This window comes from Panthera leo, chromosome B4 (assembly GCF_018350215.1).
Source record: "Panthera leo isolate Ple1 chromosome B4, P.leo_Ple1_pat1.1, whole genome shotgun sequence".
Taxonomy (NCBI): domain Eukaryota; kingdom Metazoa; phylum Chordata; class Mammalia; order Carnivora; family Felidae; genus Panthera; species Panthera leo.
The window spans coordinates 121082849-121102341 of record NC_056685.1 but is presented as its reverse complement, the minus strand read 5'-3'; the positions used below and the strand labels follow the sequence as shown (position 1 = coordinate 121102341).

General features: G+C 36.4%; 1 protein-coding gene across 1 annotated transcript in view; it reads left to right on the top strand.

Annotated features, from left to right (window-relative positions):
- The window catches only part of SLC5A8 (solute carrier family 5 member 8), a 53306-nt gene that overhangs the window by 17361 nt on the left and 16452 nt on the right, over positions 1–19493 (top strand). Inside the window, exons 7-10 of the mRNA XM_042944660.1 lie at positions 2398–2527; positions 5793–5881; positions 6975–7087; positions 9817–9884. Coding sequence (XP_042800594.1) covers positions 2398–2527; positions 5793–5881; positions 6975–7087; positions 9817–9884 — 400 coding nt within the window. The remainder of the gene's footprint in view (positions 1–2397; positions 2528–5792; positions 5882–6974; positions 7088–9816; positions 9885–19493) is intronic.

Genomic DNA, 19493 nt, shown 5'->3' with positions numbered 1-19493 from the left:
TATACTTCCAGTAATCCACTGGACTTTAAATCTATGCTAGAGCTGATGCCTCTCCCAAATTAATTGTGCACATACTCTTTTGTTTCTTTGGGAACATGAAACTCAAAAAGCCCAATTTTATAACAAAAAGACCAGAATTGGAGCTTTAGAGCTTTCTTAATAAAAAACAATTTCCTTTGGAACGGCCCAGTGGGTCTCCTTAACAAGGCAGAATCCCTGAGCTCAGAGGAATCATTTTCTCCTACTTCTTTTCTTTTTTTTATTAATTTGTTTTATTTTTTATTTTTTAAATGTACATCCAAATTAGTTAGCATATAGTGCAACAATGATTTCAGGAGTAGATTCCTTAGTGCCCCTTACCCATTTAGCCCATTCCCCCCTCTCAGAACCCCTCCTGTAACCCTCAGTTTGTTCTCCATATTTATGAGTCTCTTCTGTTTTGTCCCCCTCCGTTTTTATTTTTTATTTTTTATTTATTTTTTATTTATTATTTTTTAAATTTAATGTTTTATTTATTTTTGAGACAGAGAGAGACAGAGCATGAAGGGGGGAGGGTCAGAGAGAGAGGGAGACACAGAATCTGAAGCAGGCTCCAGGCTCTGAGCTGTCAGCACAGAGCCCGATGTGGGGCTCGAACCCACGGACCATGAGATCATGACCTGAGCCGAAGTCGGATGCTTAACCAACTGAGCCACCCAGGCGCCCCTACCCCTCCATTTTTATATTATTTTTGTTTCCCCTCCCTTATGTTCATCTGTTTTGTCTCTTAAAGTCCTCATATGAATGAAGTCATATGATTTTTGTCTTTCTCTGACTGACTAATTTCACTTAGCATAATACCCTCCAGTTCCATCCATGTAGTTGCAAATGCATTTTCTCTTACTTTTTAACACTGGCTCCTTGGTGAGAATGAATCCTAGCCAGAAAGTTAAGACCTACTGACATTGATTGACCAGGGGCAGTATTAGATGTTGTTGATAAGAAATCTATTTGAATGGCACTAAAGTCAAATAAGACTATATAGTAAAGTATTAAACCCATGTATGAGCAAGGGTGTTAGAGCAGGAAAGCGTCTGTGTAGATTTTCTGATGATTTGGAGATGAGATACACTTATTACACTATTTTTAAACAATAACAAAACATAGAATAAATTTAGTCAATCAAGGGGAAAGGTTAGCAATCTGTTGCTTGGCACCTGTTGGAGGTGGGTTCTCCTGAAACAGACTCTGAGATGGAGGCTGGCATGCTACAGTCTGTTAGGAAATCACTACCTGTAGAAGAAAATGGAAAGGAAGCAGGGTTGACTGGAGGGAGAATTTGGATTGTTATGCATTCTCAGCCAAGGCCTTAGGGAAAGCTCTAAATTTGGGCTGACTCATCAGATTTGTCCCAAATTAGGATGAGGGGACTTGTCCTTTAAACCTCTGAATCCACTAGTCATTGGACACGGGTGCCCCAGGGAAAGAGGCATGATATTGGGTGTTGTACTTCTCTTCAGCCTAGGGCAGCTTGTATCAGTATCCAGTACAGCACCCCTGGGAGAACAATATAGTCACCTTCTGAGAGAGAGAAATGTTAACTATTCAACTGATTATTAAGACATAGAACTCAATGACATTAATATTCATAATATCAATAATTACCATTTAACAAATGTTATTACATGCCAAGCTATATGATATGTACTATTTCATTTAGTCTTATAACTCTGTGAGGTAGGCGTTGTTATCTGTAGGTATAAATGAAGAAACTGAAGTTCACAGAGGCTAAATTACTTGCCTAGGGTCACATATGATAGATCGAACTAGCGTTTATGTTCAGGTCTGACTCCAGTGATGTTATATAAGCCTTTATACTCTCCCAGAACACACATCATGTATTATAATGGTGAACATTGTTTGGGAAGGTACCTGTTCAAGGAATGCAGATTTGCTTTTCACATTTATTAGATGATATTACAAACCACATTTAAACAAGTTTGGTGAGTTGCTATGTAGATGCTAACAATGTTTAGCAGTTTAGAATTGCATTACTTTTAAAAGGAAAGTGAGTAATGGTTACTGGTCTGTTGACTATTAAAAATCTTTATTTCATGATAAGAAGTTCTGAAGTAATATAATTACATATGATTATAAAGCTGATAACGCCCATGGAACTCTGACCAGGAGAATATAGTTATTTAATAGAGAAACTCCCATCTATGCCATGTATTTCCAAATATATTGTTGATTGAGAGCTTAAAGAGAAGGTTAGGCTAGAATAAAATAGATAGCAGTTTTGACAACCAAAAGATAATGTACATTTATTGAGTAATCATGAAGGTCTTTTCTGTTTATGTTACAAGTTTCCTAATCTTTAGTATGGAAATTACAATTGTCATTTGCTGACTTCTTTAGGTCTCTCTACATCAATCTTCTGGGACTGTGGGCAATCCTCACCTGCTCAGTGCTTTGTGGGCTCGCCCTATATTCCAGGTACCATGACTGTGATCCTTGGACAGCCAAGAAAGTGTCGGCACCAGACCAGGTTCAGTACCATGTCTTTCTTACATGTGCATTAAGGATACCCAGAAAGCTTATTAGCTGGGAGGAAAGAGTGTTCCTGTTTTTGTAGAGAAATAGCAAATGAATACAATGTAATTGTCTTTAATTTCTATAAAGCATTTGACAAAAACTTATTTTAGCAAATATAGTAAGAATGAAGAATGCTGTATCCAAGATTAAAATAGTGAAATACCTGGAAAAATTTCAAGCCAAAGGATCAGTAGAAATAGCTCAAGGCTGGGAGTAGAAATGTAAACACAGTTCAAGAAAAAAAAAATCCATGCACAAACCATGGTAGTGTAGAATATTTTACGGTTATTCTCATATCACTTATTTATCAATGACTTACCTTCCAGTTTTTAAATGATAGATAAACAGATCTAATGAGTGAACATTTACTAAGTACCAACTATGCGATGAGATTCTATGCTCAGAGCTTTGCATGCTTTATCTCTTTTAATTCTCACAACCCTATAATTCTAATTTTAGAGATGAGGAAATGAGTGGCTCTCAGAGAGGTTATATAACTTGCTCAAGGTTACATAGCTAATAAATAAGAATAGCTGCAAGCACTTATCATACTGTTATAAGTGCTTTATATAGACTTCAACTCTGAATCCTTACAGCCACACTCTGAGGTAGGTGCTATGATTATCTCTCTTTCAAAGATGAGGAAACTGAGAAACAGACAAATCATGTAACCAGCTAGTAAACCTGGAACCAAAATTCAAACTCAGGCAGGCTGCGACCAGAGTCCTAACTTTGAACCTCTGTGCCATATACAACCTTTCAGAAAGGGTAGCTAGAATTCAAATCCAGGGCTGTTAGACTCTAAAGCTTGAGTTCTTGTTCTCAGAGTTCTTGCCAAAATTCTTTTTTCCTTTAAATGTTTATTTTTGAGAGACAGAGTGTGCATGAGCAGGAGAAGGGCAGAGAGAGAGGGGGACAGAAGATCCAGATCAGGCTTTGCACTGACAGCAGAGAGCCTGATGTGGGGCTCGAACTCACGAACCATGAGATCATGACCTGAGCCAAAGTTGTCAGGAGCTTAACCAACTGAGCCACCTAGACACCCCCACCCCCGCAAATTATTTTCTAAGACTAGTTTGTAAATCAAGTGCCCAGGGGACTCATGAGAAAGAAGATAGACCTGCATTCTATGTTGGTGTAAATGCATCACATACTCCTAGAAAAATGCAACTTTGTGAGATTAGAAAATGAGAGCCTCAATGAGCTGTGCATCTCAACCCTATCTTCACATGTGTCCTCCTGTTAATAAATAGATCTTTCCTATTTGCTCAGAGAATCTAAGAAACATGTTTCCTCTGAAGATGGAGGCACTCTTCCCTTATGTTCTCTCTAGTGAAGAATATTTTGTTCTTTTTGTCAATGTTTATTGTTTGTAGTTTATATAATGAGGACAGTAGGGATGTTAAAAATGTTTCTCATTTATCTTATCCTACCCCTGGACAATCACAACAGAAAATGTCTACAATCTCCTAACCTTGAGACTCGTCATAGAATGACAATGGGGGTGGAATGGGGTCTTGCATGCATGCACCTGTCATTTTGAGAGCCTGTGCTGATTTTTTTTTTTTTTTTTAAGAAAGGTTTCCTCCAAATTGGATGATTCCAGTGTTGTGTTGATTGTTAAGAAGTTAATCCAGTTAACAGTTCCCTGGGGATACAATGCACATAGGCACAGTCAGTAGAAAGTCAGGTCAAAATCTTAACCTGAGGAGAGCAAAGATATATTTCTGTGACACAATGCTGGACCTCACCCTGAGGAAGCAAGATTAGTGTTTAGATACAGTTTTACTACTTTTCTATCTGTCGGTCTTGCTAGTTCTACCTATACCTGAGGGGGTCATTCAGAATATGAAATATCACCCCAAAAACTTTTGAGAAAGTTGATGATAGGGTAGAGGATTTTAGATCTTGTTATAGCAGTAACAGTGGAAACTTGACTTTTGTTTTATATGGAATACTGCTTAAAGTGACACTTTTAAGATTATCTTGGGAAAATTTGGTCTTGATTTCATAGAGAGATAACTGCTATTCTCTCTTTCTGAGAATAAAAATTTAGTAAGCTTTGGATAAAGTGGAGAAATTCTTAAAACAACTCAACACAGACCCTTGTAACAGTGGGTTAATAGTAACAAACTATTGTTAAATGAAATCAAAGAGGCTGATAAGATAGGACATGCCATCCACTCTATACTATCAGAGAAGGAATCAAGAATGTTTCAATGCAAATGAAGGGAATTTTTCCTAGAAAATTATCCTCTTAGTACCCTTTTGATTTAAAAATTAGTGTTGCCAAAAGACTGGCATGTAACATAGTACTGAAGTAATACACTTTCCCATCCTTATTTAATATTTATTTTTCTTAAGTAACTTATCAAAAAGTAAGTTGATATCAGGAACTTTTCAAAAAGAAGCAAGTTTCAGAAACTTCCTGAGGGTACTCTCCACTTGTCACTATTTCTCATACTATATGCAGCTGTAATTACACTTTCAGTTCTGGGTAGTGATTGAAGTTCACAAAGATATCTTTGAGTCATCAAGTCAAGTTAAATTAATTTAACTATGCTGTTTGCTTAAGCATAGAGGTATGTAAAATGTTTCCTTTAAATTGTTTTATTATTCTAAAGAATGAGAACAGCTACTTTTTAAAAAAAATTTTTAAATGTTTTTATTTATTTTTGAGACAGAGAGCATGAGCAGGGGAGGAGCAGAGAGAGAGGGAGACATAGAATCCAAAGCAGGCTCCAGGCTCTGAGCTGTCAGCACAGAGCCTGACACAGGGCTCAAACTCACGGACTGAGATCATAACCTGAGCTGAAGTTGGACGCTTAGCCAACTGAGCCACCCAGGTGCCCTGAGAATAGCTGCTTTTTAATCAAGCATTTACCATATTCCATGTACTATACTAAGAGCTCTACATTTAACTTTTATAGCAAGTATATGGGATTCGTATTATTACCCCTCATTTACAGATGAGGATACTGAGTCTTAGAGAAATTAAGTAACAAAAACCACTTCTGTCTGAATCTAGAATCTGTATCCTTAACTACTGTGCTATTCTTTTAAGTGTTAGCAGCTAAATAATATAATTTTTCATATTTAGAAATTTCAATTATGTGGAATAAGTTCCGTTAGTTCTTGAAGAACACAAGATAAATGATACATTAATAATTTTATTTGGTAGCAAATAGCACTCAGGAGTAAATTTTGGAATTTTTCAGCTCATGCCTTATTTGGTACTGGACATTCTACAAGATTATCCGGGTCTTCCTGGACTTTTTGTGGCCTGTGCTTACAGTGGAACATTAAGGTATGAACTATGACCCTAACAGTACATGGTTTCCCTATTGGGATCTTTCTTTTGTCATTGGATATTTTGGGGGATAAAGCTGAATTCTGAAAATGAGCACAAATAGGGCCCAGTGAGTAATCTACTCTGTGTATCCTGTTGTTCTCAGTTTCAGTCTTACCTCTGTGGACTAGCAGTCTATTATCCTCAGTCTCCACTTTTAACTTGGTCCCTGCTGTCTAATACATCATCACCTACCCTGGAGGGTCACTATAATAATGATCAGTTGGTGGTAGTTTTCACTGATTATCAAAAATGGGTACCTATGGTCTCAGTTTAAAATATATGGATAGATAAAGCATGGTCAAATGGAAAATTAGAATTAAAATCTCCTGTTACATGCTGAATAATATGCACTGTCCAAAGACTCTTGTTCTGTGTTTGAACTTACTTATTGCACTTTCTTCTAGTGTTTGTGCCAGGGATTTTTTTTTTTTTTTTTGACAGAGAGAGTGAGAGAGCATGAGCAGAGGAGAGGAACAGAGGGAGAGAGAGAGAATCCTAAGTAGGCTCCACGCACAGAGCCCAGCACACAGGCCTTAATCCCATGACCCCAGGATCATAACCTGAGCTGAAATCAAGAGTTGGACGCTCAACCAACTAAGCTACCCAGGTGCCCCTGTGCCAGGAAATTCTTGATTAACATGTACAGTGTATGTTAGTGAGGATTCAGGAAATTAATATTATTGATATTTATGGCATATATTAGTGAGGATTTATGATAGTCCTTTCTCTGCACAAAGAAAAATAAGTTTTAAAGTCACTATATAATAGTATTGTGTAGTCTGTAGATTGTTTCCATAGACACTGAGAATTTATTGCAAAATGGAAGCAACATAAAATTGTCCTTTCTCACTATTAAGCCTATGGATGTTGACTGAATCATTCTTGGATGATATCAGTTTCCAGAAAGAAGATGTTGTGATCATGAAAAATATAGTAGAAATCTGGTTATATTTCAGCAATGACAGTTTGTTTCCCCCTTTCTTATTCCTACTTAAAGTATTATTAAAGTTAAAATATTATAAATCAAAAGTTTGATTTTCTCTTACAGCACAGTGTCCTCCAGTATTAATGCCTTAGCAGCAGTAACTGTGGAAGATCTAGTTAAACCTCACTTCAGATCACTCTCAGAAAGGTCTCTCTCTTGGATTTCCCAAGGACTGAGTAAGTTTCCATGTTCACAATTCTATTTTAGCCCTGGGAGATGATTTTTAGAGATACCAGAAATTCCTTTTCCTGGAAGACACAGAGTAAGAACCTCTGAGTGTAAGTGCATCTATGCATATGCATGCCTGCCACTAAGCACAGCCATCCCATATTTGCAATCAAGATTTGGGAGACCCTTCAAGTGATTAATTGTCAGGGGGCCACAAAGAACAATTTCCTTATTTGGCTGTCCTTCTTTTTGAACTTCTTCTTAGCTACAGAAAAAAATCCAACCCTTTTCCTTTCCAAACTTTAGCCCACGGTTTTAAGAAATACCCTTAGTTTGGAGGCAAGAGCCCACATTTTATTACCTAAGAGCTCACTGTCAGTTTAAAGTACATAGTCTGTGTGTATGAATTGAAGATAAACAGAGTGTTATGATTTTTGAGCCATCTTGATTGTCTATTCTGTCTGTACATGTAGACTGCTCTAGAGATAGTCAATAAAATTGTACAGGGAAGGCTCATCTTCTATTTATAGATGTAGGACCTTATGAGGGGTTAAGTATCAGTTGAATGGAAAGGTTTAAAGACCCCAGTTCCCAGATGTCCCAAATGTAACAATCTGACTCAAAGAAATCTGGCTAGTGTACTTCATTTTTTGTTTTTGATGTTTTGGTTATATGTGTTCTGGAATGAATGACTAACAAACTTGTTTTTTCAAAAGAATCTTTAACTACAACCCAATAACACTGATAGACTGTCAAAGAAATAGTAAATAATATTCTATTTTGAACCATAATTCTATATGTAATTGTCTTGACTATCATCTGGAATAAGTACTTAGTTTATATTTTTCAGTGTCCCTTACATTTTTTTTAAAAAAAATTTTTTAATGTTTATTTATTTTTGAGAGAGACAGAGACAGAATGCAAATGGGTTAGGGGCAGAGACAGAGAGACAGAGAGAGACACAGAATCCGAAACAGGCTCCAGGCTCCAAGTTGTTAGCACAGAACCCGATGTGGGTCTCGAACTCACGAGCTGTGAGATCATGACCTGAGCCAAAGTTGGACGCTCAACCGACTGACCCACCCAGGCGCCTGAGTGTGCCTTACATTTAAATAACATTGCATAATTTTATTAGGTGCCCAATTTTAATCCTGCAGCATAATTTCAGAATGATACAATGCTTCCCAAAGAGTATTTAGATTGGTTTGTTATAGGATTATCAAAACTGTGTGGTTTTCAATAGAAGCTTTTGAAGCCAGACAGACCTAATCTTGCTCACCAATTTATTAGCCTTAAGCAAACCCAATAACCTAATACAGCTTGAATTTCTTTATATGGAAAATGAAACAAAATGTGTTCACCTTGCGGGTACAATGAGGTTTAGAGATAATGCATATAAAACAAGAGGCACTAGCTTGTGCTCAAGGAAGGATGTTGATAATGATTAATAACAAATCAACTCTGCTAGTGTAGATGAGGTTTTTGTTTACTTTGAAGGGTTATGTAAAGTCATTATCTTGAGATATGTACAGTAAAGGTATCATAGAGAAGAATACGGCAAATGATTTGAATGTGTTTCCAGTAACTTTGATACCAAAACCCATAATGGTGACCATCCATGAGCAATCAGATAGAGAAGAATCAAGCTAAATATGTTAGAAATACCATTTACATTAGGATTAAGAGGTATAAAAATGATTGTATCTCAAGCTCTTTGCAAAAACTTAATGTAAGGTTTCCATTCAGGTGCAAAAAGGTCATTTACCCAATATAATTAACAAAGGTGTGAATGCTAGTGTAAGTCAGATAGATATAAGGAATGCACTAATTTTATGATGAGCAAAGCTATCATTCATTTTTTTTGTTTTGAATTTTATGCGTGGGAAATTATATTGACTGATTTCAGGTGATTTGTGCTGAATGGAAGTCTTCAAAAATAAAAATCTGGGTGTGTGTGTGTAAATTTTAATTTAATTTCAAAAGTAAAACATGTACTTGGAGAAAATCTGGAAAATATTGAAAGCCAAAAGAGAAAAAAAAAATCCCATAATCTATAATCTGGCCAGCAGTGGTGGCTTGAGAATTTCTATAAAGTTGTGGGGAAACAATTTGGTAGAAGGGGTAATATCATACTTGTCTTTGATGCTATCTTTCTTGGCTAGTTTAACAAGAAAGGGTTGGGTATGTTGATTGAGATAAGAAGAGGGCTAAAGGTCCTAAACCACCCCTTGGTGTGGATGAACACTTCCTGGGAGAAATGGACACTTCAAATCAGAACACTCTAATTTCTGATGTTTATTAATCCTCTCCCCCATCATGCTGTACACAGCAGAGCTGGATTGTGTCCTGTTTCTGGCAAACTGAAAACAGAGACCTAAGCCTTCCTTTATAAACAAATGTTTATAGAGGATTAGATTAATAACACAATAGTTCTTAGCTTTAAAGTCCCCGTAGTTAATGCTAGGGATTTTTCACTTATATAATCTAATGTAATTAATCCTGAGACACAATATCAGAGTTTTCTTTCCTCTTTGCACTCTGCTGATCTTGTAAGAAAACACCCCTTCCTTTTTTTTTTTTTTTTTTTTTGTCTGGCTTTGATGTATGTGGCCATTTTTCACCACAATCATCACAATCATATTAATTACTTTGAATCAAAGGTGTGGTAGCTTATTCTATTGAGAATTCGAATCCTCTGGGTCTGAATTTTATACTGGCTTTTATATCATCCATCTAGGTGTGATGTTTGGAGCTCTGTGTATTGGAATGGCTGCACTGGCATCACTAATGGGAGCTTTGCTGCAGGTAAGAGCTGATTCTGGAAGCTTTGAATCCTAATCACTGAATTCTTGTTTTTTAAATGTTGATGTGACCATCCTTCCAGACTTCTCTATTCATCTATATGTACACATATCAAGGAACAGAGATGACTAAATTCTTTAAATTTTTTAAAATTAAACTTTCTATTTTCATATAATTTTAGATTTACATGCAATTTTAAGAAATAATACAGAAATATCTCATATACCCTTTACCTAGTTTTTCTCAATGGCGTGAGATTTAGAATGATGTTCTTTTTTTCCCCTTTCCCCATGAATGTCCAGTTGTAAAGGCTATCTTTCTTCCATTGACTTACACCTATATTAAAAATCGGTTAGGGGGCGCCTGGGTGGCTCAGTTGGTTGAGCATCCAACTTTGGCTCAGGTCATGTTCTCACTGCTTGTGAATTCGAGCCCCGCGCTGCATCAGGCACTGTGCTGACAGCTCAGAGCCTGGAGCCTGCTTCAGATTCTGTGCCTCCCTCTCTCTCTTTACCCCTCCTCTGCTTGCGCTGTGTCTCTGTCTCTCTCTCAAAAATAAATAAAACATTAAAATTTTTTTAAAAAAAACAGGCATATTTGTGTGGGTCTATTTCTGGTTTCTTTATTTTGTTCTATTGATCTGTGTGTCTATCCCTCTGTCAATACTACACAGTCTTGATTTGTATGGCTTTATAATAAGTCTAGAATCAGGTAAACTAATTTCCACTTTATTCTTATTTTTAAAAATTGTTTTAGCCATTCTAGTTCCTTTGCCTCTCCATATAAAGTTTAGAATAATCTTCTCTATATCTAAAAATATGTTATTTAGATTGTGATAGGATTGCATTAAATCTGTATATCATTTTGGGGAGAATTGACATCTTTATTATGCTGAATCTTTGAATCCATGAATGTAGTATATTTCTTCATTTAATTAGATCCCTGGTTTTTCTCATCACCATTGTGTAATTTTCAGTATACAAGTTGTGTATGTATTTAGTGATATTTACACCTCGATATTTCATTTTAAGAATTTTAAAAAAGTTTTTATTTTAATTTCAGTTAACATACAGTGGTATATTAGTTTCAGGTATACAGTATAGTGATTCAATAATTCCATACATTACCTGGTGCTCATCATGACAAGTGGATACTATAATCCCCATTACCTACTTAATCTATCCTCCTACCCACCTTCCCTCTGGTAACCATCAGTTTGTTCCCTATAGTTAAGAGTCTGTTTCTTGGTTCATTTCTCTCTCTCTCTCTCTCTCTCTCTCTCTCTCTCTCCCCCTCCCTCCTTCCCTTTGCTTGTTTGTTTTGTTTTAAATTCCACATATGGGTGAAGTCATATGGTATTTATCTTCCTCTGACTGACTTTTTTCACATAGCATTATACTCTCTAGCTCCATTCACATCATTACAACTGGCAAGATTTCATTCTTTTTATGGTTGGCTAATATTCCACTACACATACATGCAAATACACACACAACACATATTTATCCTTTCAGTGGACACTTGGGCTACTTCCATATCTTGGCTATTATAAACAATGGTGCTATAAACATAGGGGTACAGGTATCTCTTTGAATTTGTGTTCTTGTGTTCTTTGGGTAAATACCCAGTAGTACAATTACTGGATCATAGGGTAGTTCTATTTTTAACTTTTTGAGGAACCTCCATATTGTTTGCCAGTATGCATGCCCAACAACAGTAGAATGCACCAGTTTCCATTCCCACCAATTGTTCACGATGGTTCCTTTTTCTCCACATCCTCATCAATACTTACTGTTTCTTGTGTTGTTTTTAGCCATTCTGATAGGTGTGAGGTGATATTTTATTGTAGTTTTGGTTTGTATTTCCCTGATGATAAGTGATGATGAGCATCTTTTCACGTGTCTGTTGGCCAATGTCTTTGGAGAAGTGTCTGTCCATGTCTTCCGCCCATTTTTTATTGGGTTATTTGTTTTTTGGGTGTTGACTTTTAGAAGTTCTTTAAATATTTTGTATACTAATCCTTTATCAGATATGTCATTTGCAAATATCTTTTCCCATTCAGTAAGTTGCCTTTTAGATTTGTGCATTGATTTCTTCACTCTGCAGAAGCTTTTTATTTTGAGGTAGTCTCAATAGTTTATTTTTGCTTTTGTTTCCCTTGCCTCAGGGGACCTACGTAGAAACAAATTACTACAGCCATTGTCATCAAAATTAACTATCTGTGTGCTCTTCTAAGATTTTTATTGTTTAAGGTCTCACATTTAAGTCTCTACTCCAATTTGAATTTATTTTTCTATATTGTGTAAGAAAGTGGTCCAGTTTCATTCTTTTGCATGTAGCTGTCCAGTTTTCCCAACACCATTTGTTGAAGAAAGAGACTGTCTTTTTCCCACTGGATATTCTTTCCCGCTTTGTTGAAGATTAATTGAGCATATAATTGTGGGTTTATTTCTGTGGTTTCTATTGTGTTTCATTTATCTTTTGTCTACTTTTGTGCCAGTACCATATATACTGTTTTGATTACTACAGCTTTGTAATATAACTTGAAGTCTGGAGTTGTGATTCCTCCAGCTTTGCTTTGCTTTTCTAAGATTGCTTTGACTATTTGGGGGTCTTTTGTGGTTCCATATAAATTTTAGAACTGTTTGTTGTAGTTCTGTGAAAAATGCTATTGGTATTTTGATAGGGATTGCATTAAATGTGTAGATTGCTAGGGTAGACTAGACGTTTTGTTTGTTTGTTTGTTTACTTTTTTTTCAATATATGAAATTTATTGTCAAATTGGTTTCCATACAACACCCAGTGCTCATCCCAAAAGGTGCCCTCCTCAATACCCATCACCCACCCTCCCCTCCCTCCCACCCCCATCAACCCTCAGTTTGTTCTCAGTTTTTAAGAGTCTCTTATGCTTTGGCTCTCTCCCACTCTAACCTCTTTTTTTTTTTCCTTCCCCTCCTCCATGGGTTTCTGTTAAGTTTCTCAGGATCCACATAAGAGTGAAAACATATGGTATCTGTCTTTCTCTGTATGGCTTATTTCACTTAGCATCACACTCTCCAGTTCCATCCACGTTGCTACAAAGGGCCATATTTCGTTCTTTCTCATTGCCATGTAGTACTCCATTGTGTATATAAACCACAATTTCTTTATCCATTCATCAGTTGATGGACATTTAGGCTCTTTCCATAATTTGGCTATTGTTGAGAGTGCTATAAACATTGGGGTACAAGTGCCCCTATGCATCAGTACTCCTGTATCCCTTGGGTAAATTCCTAGCAGTGCTACTGCTGGGTCATAGGGTAGGTCTATTTTTAATTTTCTGAGGAACCTCCACACTGTTTTCCAGAGTGGCTGCACCAGTTTGCATTCCCACCAACAGTGCAAGAGCGTTCCCGTTTCTCCACATCCTCTCCAGCATCTGTAGTCTCCTGATTTGTTCATTTTGGCCACTCTGGCATGAGATGATATCTGAGTGTGGTTTTGATTTGTATTTCCCTGATGAGGAGTGACGTTGAGCATCTTTTCATGTGCCTGTTGGCCATCCGGATGTCTTCTTTAGAGAAGTGTCTGTTCATGTTTTCTGCCCATTTCTTCACTGGGTTATTTGTTTTTTGGGTGTGGAGTTTGGTGAGCCCTTTATAGATTTTGGATACTAGTCCTTTGTCCGATATGTCATTTGCAAATATCTTTTCCCATTCCGTTGGTTGCCTTTTAGTTTTGTTGATTGTTTCCTTTGCTGTGCAGAAGCTTTTTATCTTCATAAGGTCCCAGTAATTCATTTTTGCTTTTAATTCCCTTGCCTTTGGGGATGTGTCGAGTAAGAGATTGCTACGGCTGAGGTCAGAGAGGTCTTTTCCTGCTTTCTCCTCGAGGGTTTTGATGGTTTCCTGTCTCACATTCAGGTCCTTTATCCATTTTGAGTTTATTTTTATGAATGGTGTGAGAAAGTGGTCTAGTTTCAGCCTTCTGCATGCTGCTGTCCAGTTTTCCCAGCACCATTTGTTAAAGAGACTGTCTTTTTTCCATTGGATGTTCTTTCCTGCTTTGTCAAAGATTAGTTGGCCATACGTTTGTGGGTCTAGTTCTGGGGTTTCTATTCTATTCCATTGGTCTATGTGTCTGTTTTTGTGCCAGGTAAATGGTTTTTTAAAATGTATTGTTGGATTCAGTTTGCTAGCATTTTGTTGAGAATTTTTGCATCTATGTTTATCAAAGATATTGATTGGTCTGTAGTTCTCTTTATTATGGTGTCTTTATCTGGTTTTGGTATCAGAGTAATGCTGGCCTGAAAGAATGAAATTAGAAGTTTTCCTTCCTCTTCTATTTTTTGGAATAGTTTGAAAAAAATAGGTATTAATTCCTCTTTAAATGTTTGGTAGAATTCACCTGTGAAGCCATCTGGTCCTGACCTTCTATTTGTTGGCGTTTTTGATTGCTGATTCAATTTCTTTGCTGATAATTGGTTTGTTCAAATTTTCTATTTCTCCCTGTTTCAGTTTTCATAGATTATATGTTTCTAGGAATTTTTCCATTTCTTCTAGCTTGCCCAATTTGTTGGCATGTAGTTTTTCATAATATTCTAATTGTTTGTATTTCTGTGGTGTTGGTTGTTATTTCCCTCTTTCATTTGTAATATTATTTATTTGAATCATTTCTCTTTTTTTCTTGATACTTCTGGCTAGAGGCTTAGCAGTTTTATTAATTTTTTCAAAGAACCAGCTTCTAGTTTCATTGATGAGTTCTATTTTTTTTTTTTTTTTAGTTTTTATATAGTTTATTTATTCTCTAATCCTTATTATTTCCTTTATTCTTCTGGTTTTAGGCTTTGTTTGTTGTTTGCAGGTGTAAGGTTAAGTTGTTTATTTGAGACTTTTCTTGTTTCTTGATATAGGCCTGTATTGCTATAAACTTCCCTCTTAGAACCACTTTTGCTGTATCCCAAAGGTTTTGAACTGTTGTCTTTCATATTCATTAGTTTCCATGTACTTTTTGATTTTTTCTTTTATTTTCTGGTTGACACATTCATTGTTTAGTAGCATGGTATTTAACCTCCATGTATTTGTGGTCTTCCAGATTTTTTCTTGTGGTTGACTTCTAGTTTCATAGTGTTGTGGTTGGAAAAGATGCATGGTATGATTTCTATCTTTTTGAATGTGCTGAGGTTTGTTTCGTGGGTTAATATGTGATCTGTTTTGGAGGATGTTCCATGTGTACTCAAAAAGAATGAGTATTCTTTTGTTTTAGGATGGAATTATTTGAATATATCTGTTAAATCCATCTGGTAGTGTATCATTCAAAGCCATTGTTTGCTTGTTGATTTTCTGTTTAGATGAACCGTCTATTGATGTAAGTGGAGTGTTAAAGTTTTGTACTATTATTGTATTGCTATTGATTATTTCCTTTATGTTTGTTAATAGCTGCTTTATTTATTTGGGTGCACCCTCCAACTGTCTAAGTCTTATTTATTCTTCAAGTTTCTTTTTTTCTTTATTTTTTTCTTGTCTGTGTATGTTATAATTTTTTTAATATGAAATTTATTGTCAAATTGGTTTCCATACAACACCCAGTGCTCATCCCAAAAGGTGCCCTCCTTAATGCCCATCACCTACTTTCCCCTCCCTTCCACCCCCCATCAATCCTCAGTTTATTCTCAGTTTTTAAGAGTCTCTTATGGTTTGCCTCATTCTTCTCTGTAACTTTTTTTCCCCTTCCCGTCCCCCATGGTCTTCTGTTAAGTTTCTCAAGATCCACATAAGAGTGAAAACATGTGGTATCTGTCTTTCTCTGTATGACTTATTTCACTTAGCATAACACTTTCCAGTTCCATCCACATTGCTACAAAAGGCCATATTTCATTCTTTCTAGTTGCCAAGTAGTATTCCATTGTATATATAAACCTCAACTTCTTTATCCATTCATCACTTGATGGACATTTAAGCTCTTTCCATAATTTGGCTATTGTTGAAAGTGCTGCTATAAACATAGGGGTATAAGTGCCCCTATGCATCAGCACTCTTGTATCCCTTGGGTAAATTCCTAGCAGTGCTATTGCTGGGTAATAGAGTAGATCTATTTTCAATTTTTTGAGGAACCTCCACACTGTTTTCCAGAGTGGCTGCACCAGTTTGCATTCCCAGCAACAGTGCAAGAATGTTTCTGTTTCTCCACATCTTCGCCAGCATCTATAGTCTCCTGATTTGTTCATTTTAGCCACTCTGACTGGCGTGAGGTGATATCCAGTGTGGTTTTGATTTATATTTCCCTGATGAGGAGTGACACTGAGCATCTTTTCATGTGCCTGTTGGCCATCTGGATGTCTTCTTTAGAGAAGTGTCTATTCATGTTTTCTGTCCATTTCTTCATTGGATTATTTGTTTTTTGGGTGTGGAGTTTGGAGAGTTCTTTATAGATTTTGGATACTAGCCCTTTGATATGTCATCTGCAAATATCTTTTCCCATTCCGTTGGTTGCCTTTTAGTTTTGTTGATTGTTTCCTTTGCAGTGCAGAAGATTTTTATCTTCATGAGGTTCCAATAGTTCATTTTTGCTTTTAATTCCCTTGTCTTTGGAGATGTGTCAAGTAAGAAATTGCTGTGGCTGAGGTCAGAGAGGTTTTTTCCTGCTTTCTCCTCTAGGGTTTTGATGGTTTCCTGTCTCACATTCAGGTCCTTCATCCATTTTGAGTTTATTTTTGTAAATGGTATAAGAAGTGGTCTAGTTTCATTCTTCTGCATGTTGCTGTCCAGTTCTCCCAGCACCATTTATTAAAGAGACTGTCTTTTTTCCACTGGATATTCTTTCCTGCTTTTTCAAAGATTAGTTGGCCATACTTTTGTGGGTCCAATTCTGGACTCTCTGTTCTATTCCATTGGTCTATGTGTCTGTTTTTGTGCCAATACCATGCTGTCTTGATGATTACAGCTTTGTAGTAGAGGCTAAAGTCGGGGATTGTGATACCTCCCACTTTGGTCTTCTTCAGTATTCCTTTGGCTATTCGGGGTATTTTGTGGTTCCATACAAATTTTAGGATTGCTTGTTCTAGCTTCAAGAAGAATGCTGGTGCATTTTGATTGGGATTACATTGAATGTGTAGATTGCTTTGGGTAGTATTGACATTTTAACAATATTTATTCTTCCAATCCATGAGCATGGAATGTTTTTCCTTTTTTTTTTTTTTTTTATCTTCTTCAATTTCCTTCATAAGCTTTCTATAGTTTTCAGCATACAGCTCTTTTACATATTTGGTTAAGTTTATTCCTAGGTATTTTATGCTTCTTGGTGCAATTGTGAATGGGATCAGTTTCTTTATTTGTCCTGCTGTTACTTCATTATTACTGTGTAATAATGTAACTGATTTCTGTACCTTAATTTTGTATCCTGTGACTTTGCTGAACTCATGTATCAGTTCTAGCAGACTTTTGGTGGAGTCTGTCGGATTTTCCATGTACATTATCATGTCGTCTGCAAAAAGTGAAAGCTTAACTTCACCTTTGCCAATTTTGATGCCTTTGATTTCCTTTTGTTGTCTGATTGCTGATGCTAGAACTTCCAACAGTATGTTAAACAACAGCAGTGAGAGTGGACATCCCTGTTGTGTTCCCGATCTCAGGGGGAAAGCTCTCAATTTTTCCCCATTGAGGATGTGGGCTTTTCATAAATGGCTTTTATGATGTTTAAGTATGTTCCTTCTATCCTGACTTTCTCGAGGGTTTTTATTAAGAAAGGATGCTGAATTTTGTCAAATGCTTTTTCCGCATTGATTGACAGGATCATATGGTTCTTATCTTTTCTTTTATTAATGTGATGTATCACATTGATTGATTTGTGAATGTTGAACCAGACCTGCAGCCCAGGAATGAATTCCACTTGATCATGGTGAATAATTCTTTTTGTATGCTGTTGAATTCAATTTGCTAGTATCTTGTTGAGAATTTTTGCATCCATATTCATCAGGGATATTGGCCTGTAGTTCCCTTTTTTTGCTGGGTCTCTGCCTGGTTTGGGAATCAAAGTAATGCTGGCTTCATAGAATGAGTCTGGAAGTTTTCCTTCCCTTTCTGTTTTTTGGAACAGCTTGAGAAGGATAGGTATTATCTCTGCTTTAAATGTCTGGTAGAATTCCCCAGGGAAGCCATCTGGTCCTGGACTCTTATTTGTTGGGAGATTTTTGATAACTGATTCCATTTCTTCACTGGTTATGGGTCTGTTCAAGCTTTCTATTTCTTCCTGTTTGAGTTTTGGAAGTGTGTGGGTGTTTAGGAATTTGTCCATTTCTTCCAGGTTGTCCAGTTTGTTGGCATATAATTTTTCATAGTATTCCCTGATAATTGCTTGTATTTCTGAGGGATTGGTTGTAATAATTCCATTTTCATTCATGATTTTATCTGTTTGGGTCCTCTCCCTTTTCTTTTTCAGAAGCCTGGCTAGAGGTTTATCAATTTAGTGTCTTTTTTCAAAAAACCAACTCTTGATTTCATTGATGTACTCTACAGTTTTTTTAGATTCTATATTATTTATTTCTGCTCTGATCTTTATTATCTCTCTTCTTATGCTGGGTTTGGGGTGTCTTTGCTGTTCTGCTTCTATTTCCTTTAGGTGTGCTGTTAGATTTTGTATTTGGGATTTTTCTTGTTTCTGGAGATAGGCCTGGATTGGAATGTATTTTCCTCTCAGGACTACCTTCGCTGCATCCCAAAGCATTTGGATTGTTGTATTTTCATTTTCATTTGTTTCCATATATTTTTTAATTTCTTCTCTAATTGCCTGGTTGACCCACTCATTCTTTAGTAGGGTGTTCTTTAACCTCTATGCTTTTGGAGGTTTTCCAGATTTTTCCTGTGGTTGATTTTAAGTTTCATAGCATTGTGGTCTGAAAGTGTGCATGGTATGATCTCAATTCTTGTATACTTATGAAGGGCTGTTTTGTGACCCAGAATATGATCTATCTTGGAGAATGTTCCATGTGCACTCGAGAAGAAAGTATATTCTGTTGCTTTGGGATGAAGAGTTCTAAATGTATCTGTCAAGTCCATCTGATCCAATGTATCATTCAGGGCCCTGTTTCTTTATTGCTCCTGTGTCTAGATGATCTATCCATTGTTGTAAGTGGAGTATTAAAGTTCCCTGCAATTACCACATTGTTATCAATAAGGTTGCTTATGTTTGTGATTAATTGTTTTATATATTTGGGGGCTTCCATATTCGGTGCACAGACATATATAATTGTTAGTTCTTCCTGATGGATAGACCCTGTAATTTTTATGTAATTCCCTTCTTCATCTCTTGTTATAACCTTTAATTTAAAGTCTAGTTTGTCTGATATAAGTATGGCTACTCCAACTTTCTTTTGACTTCCAGTAGCATGATAGATAGTTCTCCATCCCCTCACTTTCAATCTGAAGGTGTCCTCAGGTCTAAAATGAGTCTCTTGTAGACAGCAAATAGATGGGTCTTGTTTTTTTATCCATTCTGATACCCTATGTTTTTTGGTTGGAGCATTTAGTCCATTTACATTCAGTGTTATTAATTGAAATATATGGGTTTAGAGTCATTGTGATATCTGTAGGTTTCATGCTTGTAGTGATGTCTCTGGTACTTTGTGGTCCTTGCAAC